Source organism: Megalobrama amblycephala, linkage group LG16 (assembly GCF_018812025.1).
Source record: "Megalobrama amblycephala isolate DHTTF-2021 linkage group LG16, ASM1881202v1, whole genome shotgun sequence".
NCBI classification, from domain to species: Eukaryota; Metazoa; Chordata; class Actinopteri; order Cypriniformes; family Xenocyprididae; genus Megalobrama; species Megalobrama amblycephala.
The window spans coordinates 7,961,145-7,976,989 of NC_063059.1; the positions used below are offsets into that span (position 1 = coordinate 7,961,145).

General features: G+C 35.8%; 1 protein-coding gene and 1 long non-coding RNA gene across 2 annotated transcripts in view; one reads left to right on the forward strand and one right to left on the reverse strand.

The window, feature by feature from the left end:
• The first annotated feature begins 496 nt into the window (after positions 1–496).
• Positions 497–9,991, forward strand: LOC125248978. Its single transcript, XR_007180458.1, has 2 exons — positions 497–709; positions 9,451–9,991. It is a non-coding gene; the product is annotated as an uncharacterized LOC125248978 (long non-coding RNA).
• The window catches only part of trmt9b (tRNA methyltransferase 9B), a 29,326-nt gene continuing 15,520 nt past the window's right edge, over positions 2,040–15,845 (reverse strand). The window contains 4 exon segments of the mRNA XM_048161148.1: positions 2,040–3,542; positions 3,545–3,718; positions 6,430–6,603; positions 7,046–7,236. Coding sequence (XP_048017105.1) covers positions 2,767–3,542; positions 3,545–3,718; positions 6,430–6,603; positions 7,046–7,199 — 1,278 coding nt within the window. The 5' untranslated portion in view covers positions 7,200–7,236 and the 3' untranslated portion in view covers positions 2,040–2,766.

The following is a 15,845-nucleotide window of genomic DNA, read 5'->3' on the forward strand; positions in this document are numbered from 1 at the left end:
TTTGCTGCTCAGTTTGTGTATAAATGTACGATTTTGACCAACATTTTTCAATTTTGATATCATTTCTATCGAGAAATTACTACTGTAATAATTAAATATTTGTTTAGTTCTCCCCAAAGCTCGCGCTATATTGCTGTAGATCATTAAACTGTTATGCTGCCTCAGATGTCTGTCCGAAATCAGTTTCGTGACGTACCTTCATGTACAAACACTGCCGTAAAAGTCATTCTCTTATAAGACAGCGAGGCAGCAAGACAGCTACCTAGGTTTTCGGACGCAGCCACAGACATCATGATGTCTATGGTTAGAATCACCGGTTTCTATAGAAACAGTCAGACGCGCGCCTCCGAAGAGAGCCGAAGAGAGCCTTGATCCAGCCAGAAAAATACAGTTTTTTTGGTCATGATCCGAGCGTTTAGAAACTAAATTTATGAGCCGGTTGTTGTTAGATTTCATTGGTGATTTCAAATATGAAATTTAATCGTAAGGTTGGCGAACCGTTTTGGAGAATTTGATGTTTTCCCATTCAAAGAGATTGCATGATGCCCAGGATGCCCGAGAGGCGTTTCAAAGATGGCCGCCGAGTGAAATGACTTAAAGGGACTTTGTTAAAAGATACATGACTCACCAGTGAGGTAACTGTGCGATTCTTGAGATAAACTTATAGTTTCGCTGGAGACACTGCTGCCGTTAGAGACGCACAGATCAGGTAGGCTAGTTCACAAATTCTGCTTATTCTCTCTCTCTCTCTCTCTCTCTCTCTCTCTCTCTCTCTCAACTGCGTTAATAACTGTATCAACAGTATTATTCTGCTATCAAGGTTCAAGCCTCCGTTACTAGTTCTGAAATGACGTTTTGGAATTAGCAACGAAAGCTTGGGATGAGATGCGTAAGAAATTAGTCCCACACACAAGAGTGTTTTAAGGACAAAAACCTGACAAATGTCTTGAAATACACCATTGAAACAGTGTCTTGAGATGTGGTAACTGTAGTATAAGCGGAATAATTGACTCCAGACTGTTGAATTCTTAGAAAATAATGCACACCCGAGGTGTAACTCCGCTTCGCGTCATGGCCGCATTACCACCTCGGGTGTGCATTATTGTCTAAGAATTCAACAGCCCGTCATCAATCATTCCTTACTTATTTTAACCAGTGGGTAAAAACAGTGCTTTTATTATATTGTTTTTTGTTTTGTTTTTAATAATAAAAATAATGCATTATTAAGAATTTTCTTATAAGCTGTGTTTCATAAATTATTTTATAAAATACTTTTAATATACCTTTTCACTAAAAAGACTACTTTGGAATCACAGATTGTAGTCTTGGAAGTATGACCAAAACAAGAATTTTCACCGGTTAAAAATGCCATCTCAACAAATCTGCCACTTTTGTTCCGACCAACAGAAAAAAAAAAGCATTACAATAAATCGCGCTGCCAATGGTGATTAATGATTGCTTAGGTCATGTCACATCAAACTGTGCACAATTTTTGTTATACGTTCCCAAATTGTTAATGTTAACAACATCAGTATTTCGTGACTATATTTAGTCTGTGTTAGCGTTACCTGTAGATTTCAATTCCTGTAAAGTCTAAACTCTAACATTATTTTGTCATACCGTAAAATCCGCCATCAAAATAATATTTAATTATTGCAGCTGCTGTGAGAAAAGGCCATAAATGATCCAGCACCTGTAGCATTCACACATGATATAGCTACTAGCTGGGACTCTTCCTTCATGTAAACAGATGTGACATAATGACACAAAGTGAGCATGCCTCAAAATTTCCGGGGGAAACCTACCAGTACCACCCGAATTAGAAAACATTATTACAAACTTACCATTGTAAATCAGGCTAAGGTAAGGAGATAGTTTTGAACACTGGCTGGTTATGTACTTGCTCCAAAATTGATTTTGGATCATTTTTAACCAAAGAAAAAAAAAAAAAAAAAAGTTAGGGACAGCAGCTTTAAAATATTTTAAACAACTGGGAAAAAAAATTACCTTTCACTAAAAAGACAAAAGAAGCCAATAGGTCAGATAAAAACAAAATATACTGCATTTATTATAAGTCAAAAATACACATAAAATTGGTTCAAGTTTAAAGGAAAATTAAAGACCTTTGTTGTGACAATGACATGATCAAGTTACACAAATACAAACGCACAATTCACAACAACACGGCACAAACATGTTTCAATTGTTCAAGTTTTCAAGATGGATATTCATGTGCAATTGATTAACAAGCAGCCAACTAGTTAAAATCTTGTTTAAAAGCTTCAGACCACAACACAACTGCTTTATGATAATACTAACCCCACAACACAACACCTACACAGACAAACCTGCCAAGAGTGTTCATAAGAAAACACTAGTTATGTGCTCACATTGTTTAGTTCAGAAAAAATGATGTGCTATGCTTTCTGTTTCAGGCAGGCATTGCTTAAGACAGTTAACAGTGATACACCATTAAAATCAGTGCAAGTTAAGTCGATTATTTGTAACTTTAAACTGAATGCAACAGAAGTAGGCTAATGCTAAATTTAGTATAGCAGTTTTCATAGTACGACTAGCATTAGTGTTACAATTTGGACCAACACTGGTCTCGTAAGAGCATCAATACCTCGCTTGTTATTGCCATGGATACTGAACAGCTAATGCTTAATATTAGCTCTCTGGTCCCAATACTTAAAATCTCAAACTAAAACGTTAAAAGACATTAAAACAGATATTATAAATTAAAATACATGTATAAAATGAGAATTAAACCTTCCAGACTTGGACCTTCTCAGCCACCACGCACCAATTGGCGTGGTCCAAGTAAGTGTGCAGAACATGGAGGTCATCAACATGGTTTTGGATCAACTGCGTCAGTTCTCCTTCCCTGAATACGTGGTAGTACCGCAGACAAGAGTCCTTCATCTGTTCGCTGCTCCGTCCATTCATCCCCTCAGTTTCCAGAAGAGACGCTCTGCTTTCCTGCCTCTGCAAGGGCTCTTGTAGGCTTGATTTTCCATCCTCGTGTCCTTCAAGATTCGACTGATCCCTCTGGTAGGACACCAAGTCGGGCAGTGGAACTGAGGAACAATCATGGACAAGCTCCACAGGAACAGTCTCATTTCCATTCCCAGCACTTCTGTTGTCGAATTTATGGACCCGTTCGTGAGGTTCTGAGATGAAGACATCTTCTTCTAGACTGGTTCTGGAAGAGGATGAAAAGAGGCTGGACATCTGCCTGATGAGCCCTCTACTAGCTCTTCGGCTTCTGCTTTCCGTGGCTTCATCGACAGGAGTTTGTAAAGAGCTGGAAGAGGAGCGTGACATGGTCAGGCTGCCGAAGTCCAACACTGAATCCAAAGATCTGGAGAAGAACCAAAGCCTCTGTTGTTTCTGCTGACTGGGGTTGATCAAGTCACCCTCATCCACCATGGAGGATGTGCTTTTCACTTTCCTGTGCTTGTCACTGGAAGCGTTGTCGTCGCTGATGCTTTGGGTTCCGTTTGCCTCGCTGTCGGGTTTCGGCCGGTTACTCTGAGGGCAGGAGATGAAGGAGGATTGGGGTTCCAGGGAACGAAGATGTCCTGCTTCTCAAACTTGCGTCTCTTCTGCTCCATGGCCCAAACGTAGATCATGATCCGCCCGCCCACACGCAGGGTGCGCGCCATCTCTCTTATTGCTCGGATACGCCGTTCTTTGGTGGACATGTGGTGGATGACTAAGCAATTGAAAGAAATCGTGGTTACATTATTTCGATGGTCCAATTTAGACATTCTACTAACTATAAGTAACTTTGCAACTACATGTCAACTTCAGTCATTAGAGTATTAGTAGACTGTTAGGTTCGGGTTAGTAGAATAAGTTGGCATGTAGTTGCAAAGTAGAATGTCTGTTTGGGGACCATCAAAATAAAGTGTTAGCAGATATTAAGTTGACATGTAGTTAGTTGACATGTTGTTGCAGAGTTACTTATGGTTAGTATTCAATAATAATAATAATAATAATAATCAATAATAAAGTAATTCAACCCGTCTCATGGCAATTCGTACGTATTTTACGAGGTGGCTAATTTGTATGAATTACTATGTTTTTTTTGTTGTTGTTGTTTTTTAATGAGTTGCCAAATTTGGATGAATTTGTATGAATTACCTACCCCTAACCCCACCCGTCACTGGGGTTTAGACGAATTCGTATGACCTCACTCATTTGAATTAGCCACCTCGTAAAATACGTATGAAATTGGGCACAAAAATAGCGTTGGATATACAGTCTAGTGATTTTGAGGACTAGCTCGTCCCAAAAAATTGTTACTAAAATATTTACTTATAAAATATTTTACTTTAAAATATTTTATTTATATACTAAATATTGTCGGCATGCATGCAATAACTACATAACACGTTACTTCATAAGTTAAGACTTTTTTTTTTTAAATGTAAAATGTAACTGTTGGGTTTTACAAAGTAGAAAATTACATCTGTTGATATTACATTGTCTCAGTATTGTTATGATGATTAATAATAATAATAATAATAATAACAATCATAATATATTGTAATTAAGCTAATTAAACTGAAAACTTTGAAATTATTATAAATAGTGAAAAGTAGCATTGTCAGTTTTAAATTTAATTAGATTTTATTTTAAATATATTATTTAAAAAATAAAAACTAACATTGATTCAGAAAATTGTCTAAAAATATAATTTAATTTTATAATTTTATCATCACTTTTATTATTATAAATAGTGAAAAGGTTATATATATATATATTCAGTGAGTCAATATTGTCTCGATTCTGTTGCCTATCATTATTATTATTATTATTATTATTAATGAATTTGATCCAAACAAAATACAGTGTTTTTATTAAATACAAATCAAAATACATAGATAAAAAAAAAACAGTTCAAGTTTAAAAAAAAAAAAAAAAAAGACCAAATTGACATGGTCAAATATGGAAAAGAGCAGTATAAATTTACTTTAAGAAAACCTTTGAACAGCATTTCAGTGACTAAATTATGACCATTTTCAATTTTGGGTGAACCCACCATTAAAAAAAAGTGTCCCTATGAAGAACATATCTGAACAATGTAAAACCAAACTCAATGCAGAAAGCCCAGTTCATAGCAGTGGGCCATTTCATGTGTTTAGAATGGGCTTTCAGAGTGTTTAAACCATTATGAGACTCTGATATCATCAATGGCCACATGAATCTTCTCTCTGGGGATTGACGAGAGGTTGCCAGGTGACCCAGCGGTACAGCCTGACAACAAATACTCCCAGGCCTCTTCCAAGCACCACTAATCTCCTGTAGCCTAGTAACACCTCTTGTTTCCTATACCTCATAAAGTCTAAATAAACCTATATAACTGCTCCATTTGGAGTTAATGGCAGCATTACCAGCAGATTGAAATTAAATGGTTTGATCATGGAAATACTGGTATGTTAATTTGGGTTTATCACATGAAATGTGCCCCTATGAACATACATCCTCACTGATCATTATGCTAATGATCTCATATCAGAGCCTATCAAGAAAATGTCTGCACTAGATGTTCCTTTTAAAGCAACATGACCTTTTACAGTTCCAGTACATTCTGCACTAAAATAAAACATGGATGTGCAAAAAAAAATTTAATAATTGTTACAATAACTGGGATGGGAATTTTAACCATTTTAAAATAATAAAATATGGAACTGAATGTTTTTAAGTTCTGTTAATGCTTCTTGGTGGTTGCACACAACAACAACAACAAAAAACACAACCAGTTACTTTTATGAGTTTATGCATATTTTATATATATATATATATATAAATGATTTACTGAATCAATCCAAACAGTTCTTCACTTATTCACTGAACTGAAATTCAGTTGTCCAACTAATAATGTGTTTGTGTTAAGTGGAATCTGAATCAAAACCAGATGCAATCCACCTGACTGTATTAAAGGGTTAGTTCACCCAAAAATGAAAATTCTGTCATTAATTACTCACCCTCATGTTGTCTTATAAGACTTTTGTTCATCTTCAGAACACAAATGAAGATCTTTTTGATGAAATCTGAGAGATTTCTGTCCCTCCATTGACAGTTACGCAACTACCACTTTGACACTTAAAAAAAGTTCATTAAGAGATCGTAAAACTAATCCATATGAATTGAGCGGTTTAGGCCAAATTCTCTGAAGAAACACGATCGCCTTATATTACGAACAGATTTAATTTACACTTTTATTCACATATAAACATTCATCAACTCAGATCAGTTATGGTAAACGGAAGCTCATGCATGCTTGCTTGATGTGTACGAGAACCAATGGGGTTCATTCTCATGTGTTACACAGGGTGAACTGAATCGCTAAGTGAAATCAGAATAAGAACCAGAATGAATCCAACTGAATGTTTTAGGATATTTATGTTGATATATTACCTGCAATGGAGAGCACTGCGTCAAAACAGGCGTCTCTGTAGGGTAAACGTAGGCCATCGCAGAGCTGCACCTCGTGACCTTGGCTCCACGCACAGTCCACCAACGGACGACACACGTCACAGCCCAACTTGAAGATTTCCTCATTGATGTGCAGATATTTGCCATTTCCACATCCTGTAATAATAAAAAAAAAAATCATTAGTACATATTATAAATAAACTCATAAAAATGAATCAAAATCATATAATAGTTCCTCATGGATGATTCACTGGGCTGTTTATCCCAGTGTCGTAGTGTAATAACTTCAGTGCCCATTCATCCTTATTAAACTTTAATATGAGTAATTGCATTTCAGGCAATGGCGAAGTAAAAGCTGTTGACAAAGTCTCTGTGATATAACAGGCCATTACTCATACAGAGTTTTTTTTCCCCAAACAAAATTATAAAGACAAGATTAAATGGGCTCCAGTATGAGTGCAAATCATCAGATGAAAACGTGACAACGGCCGTTTACAAAGAAAGCGTGACTGCAACAAGTAAAAACACATTGATCTTGCTCTTCTGAGAGTTTTAGTTCTCGTTTGAAAGACATTAAAGATCGAACACGAAGCCTTACCGACATCAGCCACGATGCTGCCGGGCTCCTGCTCTAACAGGAATTGTTTGACCTTGGGCCAAGCTTTGTAGCGGCTGTCGTTGAAGTAGGGTGCGATCCTCTCGTACACGCTGTGAACATGGTCTCTCTCCAGCTGGCTGGCAGCCTCGTCCATGCTGCTCTCTATTAAACCCCACAGAGCATCTTCACCACTTATTAGCCAGACAGAGACAGGAACAGAGAAGGAGGAGGCGAGACACGAAATGAGACCAAAAGATTGAGCAGCCCTGTGTTTAATGCTTTGTTTCTGCAGCCATTTCTAAAAACAAAAATTGAATCCTTTATATTGAATGCTTCTATACAGCAACACTTATAACAAAGCTTATATTTATAACATGAAAACTGTAAAAAAAAAAAAAAAAAAAAAAAATTATATTATATATAAAAACTTGTAAAGTGCACATAAAGCAACTTATAAATCTAATTATAAAATTATGTTTTTAATCCAATTCGTTGTTGAAATATAATCTTTTTCACAGTGGCTGTCATCAAAGATTTGAACATACATTAAATAATCAAGACATCACTAATAAGTTAAGTAAAATATAGGCCCTAATGAATATATAGGCTAATATAGTGCATACATTTAGCGAAAGAGTTCAATTCTCTGGCGAACTAACAAGCTGTGGACTCGCCTGAGGTAAATGCTTCATGACTCGGTGTTTACAAGCTGTTTTATTGATGTCTTTCCGCCATTGAAACACTGATTGAAACATTACACGAGATATTACGTTTCAGTAAGTTGTACTGTATCATTCAACATACCTTCAGATGTTCATTCATGTTTTTTCAGTAACTATCAAAGAGGAAGCGATGATTGCGTTCATTGGCGCTCTGCGCTTGTGCTTGAAATGAGGCACCTGTACAGCGATCTGACATGCCACATTAAAGAGCGTCAAAAGGGCAGTTTTTGTTTGAATTTCATGATAAAATAGACAGAATTTGAAAGATGACACTTTGTTTATTATCCAAAGTAACAAAACAACACTAATTGTGATTATTGGTGGTTAGGCTACAACGTATTCGTCTTGTAGATCCAATGGGCCAGGGCTGGGCGGGCAGCAGCAGAGGTGTAAAGTACTTGAGTAAATGTAATTAGTTACTGAACTTAAGTATCTTTTTGGCTACTTTGTAGTTGTACAGAGTATCAAAGATATTGGCAACTTTTACTATCTACTTGACTACATTTTTGAGCAAGTAAATGTACTTTTTACTCCACTACATTTGTGATGAGTAATGCAATTACACATTATATTTTTCATGGCACCAAACTTTTTCTGCAGCAGTTTGTTTCTGATATAAAGAAGTGATATCGCCATCTGAGGGCAATGAAGTTACTATATCTTGTGTGTTTTGCCTTTACTCGCCCCAAAACTTGTCAACAAGGATACTTTACGTGAATGTGAGTGCATTAGCAGATAGTTGCTGATCGCAGATGTTTTATTTATTAGATGAGGAATTGACTGCAGCTGGTGATGAGGCTCAAACCAGCACATACAGTAGACCTTGACTATTTAATGTTAATTAACATCGTTTTATTTATCCGCTATAATGACAAGACCGTTTTGAAGGATATTGGTTTACTTATGGCCTTTCTGTGCACTTGAGCTCAACTGAGACTTGAGAGTTTGTAGAGGTTTAAAAGGTTGTTGTGTCGACCTTGATTTATTGCAACATTGAGGTGTTCAGTTTTATTTTGATTTTAGAAAATAAACTTGATTTCTCATCTTACAAATCAATTGTTTCTTATTTTCACCGGCATGTCTCTCAGGTGTTGAGGACTAGTGCATCTCTGAGCCTACGTTCAGCATGAGTAAAATACTTAAGTACTGTTAAAGGGGGTATCACGGTATGGTTTGAATATCGTTACACCTCTAAAGCCTGGAACACACCAAGTCGACGCCGACGAACTAGTGGTGATGAAAGCAGACTGTGGGGTTAGCTCACGTCGGCAGCATATGGGTCCAAAGTTGCCCTGACACACCATACCAACGCTCGACACCCAACGGCCAAGTAGCACATCCGTTCTGCTCCTGCGTAAGATGAAATGCCTTTCCGTACCAGTAGGTGGCAGTAGCTAAACAGCCAATGAGAATGATCAGATGGCCAGACGAGCTCCGACGCTGATTCAACATGTCAAATCAGCTGGAAAAAAGCCGACAAGGACTAACGTTGACTTGGTGTGTTCCGGCTTAATAGATTGAGAAAATCTAAGCAGTCTCAAGGAAATAAAATGTAGGCTATATATTCACAATGAGAACTACATGATAAATGGAAACTAATGATAAATGGTTTTCTGATTTTGATAAGTCTGTGAAATTTAGCTGAAACGTTTCTGATTAATTCTTTATTTTTACCTTTTTCAGGTCAAAGCATTTTGCAAATTGTTGCTCTTCTGCCACTTGACTGCACCAGCACATACAGACGCGATTGTCGCCTCTTCACAGCTGCACATCATTTAGCAGATGTCCAGTACAACAGCATCATACTTCACAATCAACACATGGCTGTTCATCATTTCCTCACCTCCAAACACGCACTACACCTTCCTCAACAAGGACATTTCAAACAAAGCTTTGAAGCAGAAACAAATCAGAGATTTCTGTGCTCCTATTGTATCACGTAATTGAAATGTAGATTGGGTGCCGCTTTTCAAACTGTGCTGCCACCTCTGATCGGTTTTCAAAGCCTTTGCTGTTGCATAACCAATACTCCTGAAACTAAACACGCAGCTTTTCAGGTTTTGGTTTATTCATTTATTGTCAAATATGTTATAACATCAGATAGATTTGAAAAAGTGATATGCTTAGCTGTAAAACTAAACTAATTGCCTTTCAGCTGGTTGAGTTGTTGATAGTTGAGAAGTGAAGACATGGATCAATAAAAGAACATTTCGAAGCAAATCCACATTCGATGCTTATCTACTCTTATGCATTTCAATTGACAAGGTTCAGTCAATAATCACATGCTCTAGTGAGCAAATTGATGAGACCTTCATGTGGGCCGCCAGAAGGGTTGAGACAAGTCTGCATTGATCGAATGAAGGATTTATCCTATTTTCACACTTACTCAACAAATGACCAGAATCTAAAAAGTGTGGTTTTTGATTGTATAACAAAGCCATTGTGAATAAGCAATTGACCTTTTGTGTAATTTTAATGAAAACATAATTATCTTATTTCATAATGCCTCAGTGGTTTGGTGTAGTCTGGTGACTTATGTAAAAACAGAAAGGCTCTTCGGTTGAATCACAAGCTGCCCTAAAGGGGAAACTCCACAGCTGAAATCACAGATGAGCTGTAAGAGACAACACAGCAGCATGTGGGCTGATCGTATATATGTGTGTGATTTGCTGACAGAAATTAAAACAGAAATGTAATTCAAGAAAAATTTCCAATGCAAGAAGTGGTTATATTTGGAAGTGTCTTGCATAATGCATCTTCTAAAGCCAGCATAAAATCACAATGCACTTTCGTAATGCACATTGTGGACTTATTGTGAACTATTCATTGGTGCAAGTTATTGTGAAGAAAAAAAAATGTTTGGCTTTGTAATCTTTAATCAAAATGTAATAACTCTCTTTACTTAAAACAACATACCTTGTTCTCTGACATCACTTATGCAGCATACTGATGGATAATGTTAACCAATAGCTAAACAGTTATTTAAGGCATAGATATGTATATGTAGATGCCACATTCAGTGCCCACCATCTTGGAATGGTCAGCGTGTCGTCACTCGCAGTAAGAATCAATGATGCCACAACATTGCACAGATTTAACTTCCAGAAGAAATAGGCTAACCTTTCTCTGATTAGAATGGGTTGGTTTGTGTTTTTATAAGACTTTAAAAAAAAAAAGTACAGGTTTTTAAACTATGCTAACTTTTTAATGTTAGGTGACACCTTTGTCTTGTAAGTTTAGCAAAATCATCTGCTGTAGTCTAGGCATGTGGCGTGTTTTCATGTTTTGATAATTTCTGAAGTTATCGCGGTATACGGTATTATCACAATATTAAAATAAGTTGCAACAGAAGTGTTGTCATAGGTTTAAGAACTCTTTTTCTTATAACAAAAAGAACTCTGAACATTTTAAAACGCAAAACACAAAGTAAAATGTTTCAAACAGATTAAAGTGCAAAATAATTATAAAGAACAACAGGTAATACTTTACAATAAGGTCTCATTATTTAACATTAGTTAATGCATTAACTAAGATTAAGAATGAGTAATAGCTTCATTTGTTACAGAACGTATTATTTTTTGTTAAAGGTGTCCTAGAATCAAAAATTGAATTTACCTTGGCATAGTTGAATAACAAGAGTTCTGTACATGGAAAAGACATACATTGAGTTTCAAACTCCATTGTTTCCTCCTCCTTATGTAAATCTCATTTGTTTAAAAGACCTCCGAAAAACAGGCGAATCTCAACAAAACACTGACTGTTACATAACAGTCGGGATCATTAATATGTACGCCCCCAATATTTGCATATGCCAGCTCATGTTCAAGGCATTAGACAAGGGCAGCCAGTATTAACGTCTGGATCTGTGCACAGCTGAATCATCAGACTAGGTAAGCAAGCAAGGACCACAGTGAAAAATGGCAGATGGAGCAATAATAACGGACATGATCCATGATAACATGATATTTTTAGTGATATTTGTAAATTGTCTTTCTAAATGTTTCGTTAGCATGTTGTTAATGTACTGTTAAATGTGGTTAAAGTTACCATCATTTATTACTGTATTCATGGAGACAAGAGAGCCGTCGCTATTTTCATTTTTAAACACTTGCAGTCTGTATAATTCATAAACACAACTTCGTTCTTTATAAATCTCTCCAATAGTGTGTAATGTTAGCTTTAGCCACGGAGCATAGCCTCAAACTCATTCAGAATCAAATGTAAACATCCAAATAAATACAATACTCACATGATCCGAAGCATGCATGCAGCATGCATGACAAACATTTTGTAAAGATCCATTTGAGGGTTATATTAGCTGTGTGAACTTTGTTTTTGCACTGTTTTATAGTCGAGAGCTCGGGGGGCAGGGAGCACGAGATTTAAAGGGGCCGCAGGCTGAATCGGTGCATAGTTAATGATGCCCCAAAATAGGCAGTTTAAAAAAAAATTATTTAAAAAAATCTATGGGGTATTTTGAGCTGAAACTTTAAACACACACATTCAGGGGACACCTTAGACTTATATTACATCTTGTGAAAGAACGTTCAAGGGCACCTTTAATGTTAGTAAAAAAATACAACTGATTGTTAGTTTTAGTTCAGGTCCATTAAATAATAGTTACAACTTTTGATTTTAGTAATGTTATTAAACATTAACCCTTTGATGCACAACATGGGTCAAAAATGACCCGGCTGAGATTTAATTTTCTATATCTTTGCAAGAAATTAATTTCATCATTCAGTATTCCAGGTATTCCTCAATTAACTTGTTGTTGATCATCACAAATCCTCATTTTCATTTTTTCTTTCTTACTTTTTGAATAAAAATAATTTTTGTATCACTACCCTTCTAATGCACAACATGGGTCAAAAATGACCCGTATTCATTTCCTATGTAATTTCAAACACGGTTGAGTGTTTCTTTGCTGAATCTTTAAAAGAAATGTATTTTATCATTCATTTATTCCAGGTATTCCTTAAATATCTTGTTTTTGATTGTCAAAAATCATTATGTTCATTTTTTTCTTTCTTACTTTATAAACAAACACAGTTTTTGTATGTCTACATCAATTTTACACACATGGGTCAAAAATGACCCGTATTCATTTCCTATGGTATTTCAATCATGACTGAGTGTTTCTTCGCTGAATCTTTGAAAGAAATGTATTTTGTCATTTATTTATTCCAGGTATTCATTAAATATCCTGTTTTTGATTTTCTACACATAATTATGTTTATTTTTTTCTTATTTACTTTATAAACAAACACAGTTTCTACATCAATTTTACACACATGGGTCAAAAATGACCCATATAGAAATCTTTAATATTTGCAAATTTTTGCAAGTAACATATTTACTGCAGACAACTGTTCATCTGCCACACATTTCACATCTTAACAAGGCTACTTTTGTATATTTGATGGATGTAAGTCTTATTATATTTAATATATTAGGCTATATATTTCATAATTTTTTAATTTTTGTCATAAATCAATGCAATTGGTCACGTCACCCTTTGAGTCTGTCAGTGTTCCTGAAAAGTAACAGTTTTGGACATATACAACATGGGTCTAAAGTGACCTGAATGAGTTATTTTCTATATCGCATATATTACAATAAATTAATTTCATCATTCCAGGTATTACTCAATAAACAAATCCTTATTTTAATTTTTCCTTTCTTTTTGAATGAAATTTTTTTTGTGTCATTACCTTTCTAAAGGCCAAAGTATACTTCACTTTTTATGCGTACGTGAGGGTCAGCATACAGATTTTTGTAACTTTTTTATAATTTCCGCCTGGTTTCTGTAACTGTATGTGCAACCTGCACATACACATTTAAATTGCATTTGATTGTTCGCAAAGTATACTTTCAGCTTTTTTTACAGTGATGTCATCATCCACCTCAGTTCTGTTGAGAACCAGCCATACTAACATTCTGGATAAAGAAAATCAAAAGCACAAGAATATTTTCAAATACACATCAAACCCTTGATCGATACACTTATTATATATTTTCACTGTTGGACAGAAACCTTGTTCAAAACTGTTACTTTTCAGGAACACTGATAGATGTAAAAGGTGACCAGTAGCATTGTAAAATTATGAAATATAATATGACTTTCATCCATCAAATATACAAAAGCAGTCATGTTGAGATATGAAATGTGTGGTGGATGAATAGTTGTCTGCAGTAAATATGTTCCATGCAAAAATTTGCAAAGGCTTCTATATGGGTCATTTTTTACCCATGTGTGTAAAATTGATGTAGAAATACAAAAACTGTATTTGTTTATAAAAAAAGAAAGAAAAAATAAACACAATGATTTGTTAAAATCAAAACAAGATATTTAAGGAATACCTGGAATAAATAAATGATAAAATACATTTCTTTCAAAGATTCAGCGAAGAAACACTCAGTCATGATTGAAATACCATAGGAAATGAATACGGGTCATTTTTGACCCATGTGTGTAAAATTGATGTAGACATACAAAAACTGTGTTTGTTTATAAAGTAAGAAAGAAAAAATGAACATAATGACTTTTGACAATCAAAAACAAGATATTTAAGGAATACCTGGTATAAATGAATGATAAAATAAATTTCTTTTAAAGATTCAGCAAAGAAACACTCAACCATGTTTGAAATACCATAGGAAATGAACACGGGTCATTTTTGACCCATGTTGCGCATTAGAAGGGGTTTTCATAGCTTGTGCATCAAAGGGTTAACAAAGAAATTAACATTAACTAAGATTAATAAATGACTACGTGACTAAGTGACTACACTAATGACTACACTTTTTTTTTACTGAACAATAACAAATAGGCTAATCAGAACATTTTCAATCATTATAGAGCATGTTGTAGCCTAGATTAAAATATTAAAATGTTTAAGTTTGAAAATAATTAGCCTATCAAGTTGTGCTGTCCTCACTGCAGTGTAGCAACTGCAGTTATACAGCCAGCTAACTCTGATACAAAATGACGAAAAGTCGTAGTGAGCGATTTCTTGCTGTTTACTGTGGCTTTCAACATCATCTTACATGACAGAGTGAAAACTGTAACAAAGGAAAAAAGTTTGAATGTTTTAACAAATCTTGTCTAATGAAATATATCTGTATCTGCATGTAAATAAACACTGTAACTATGTTTGGTCTTTTCTTTTAAACATTATTGTAACATCAACTTATTAACATAATGAATTTTGTACTTACGACATTGCTTCTAGCGCTAACAACAGATGGATTGCATGTACACACATACTGTCAACTTCCTTCTTTCCTTACAGGAAATAACCTCTAACCCCGAACTCCAGATCTACATCATATCAAAATAAAAGTCCTTAACATTTTGCCTTAATGGCAACACACTCCCCGCCTGGCATCTGTGAGGTCACTACACTTAACTAGTTATGTATTAACTAAACATATGAACATCATTCTTTACTCAGAAGCAAAACAATTTCCGTCACTGGTCTAAGGTACTTTTTTGAATGTCCTTGATCCGTGGTCTTCAATTCCACCTTACGGACTTTCCCGTCTTCTCCAGGAATAACCTTTGTGATTATCGCCATAGGCCAGTTGTTGCGGACAACTAGGTTGTCTTTGAGGAGGACGACATCTCCTTCCTGCAGATTTTGGTGGGACTTGGTCCATTTCTTCCGGCCTTGTAAAGTTGACAAGTACACTTGTCTCCAACGGCGCCAGAACATGTTGGACAAGGCTTGTACTTGTCTCCACTGCTTGGTTAAGAGGTCTCTGTCCGTAAAGTCTCCTGGAGGAGGTGGAGTACCGACTTTCTGAGTTAATAACATAGATGGTGTGAGAACGAATGGATCCTCTGGATCATTTGAAACTGGAACCAGAGGCCTTGCATTCATAATTGCTGTCACCTCCGCCATTAGTGTACACAAGACTTCATGGGTCAGGCGAGTGCCATTTTCAAGAAGCATTGAGTCCAGAATCCTTCGAGCCACTCCAATGAGGCGTTCCCATGAACCACCCATGTGCGAAGCATGTGGTGGGTTAAACACCCAGGAGCATCCTTGTTGGTGTAGGTACCTCTGCACAGC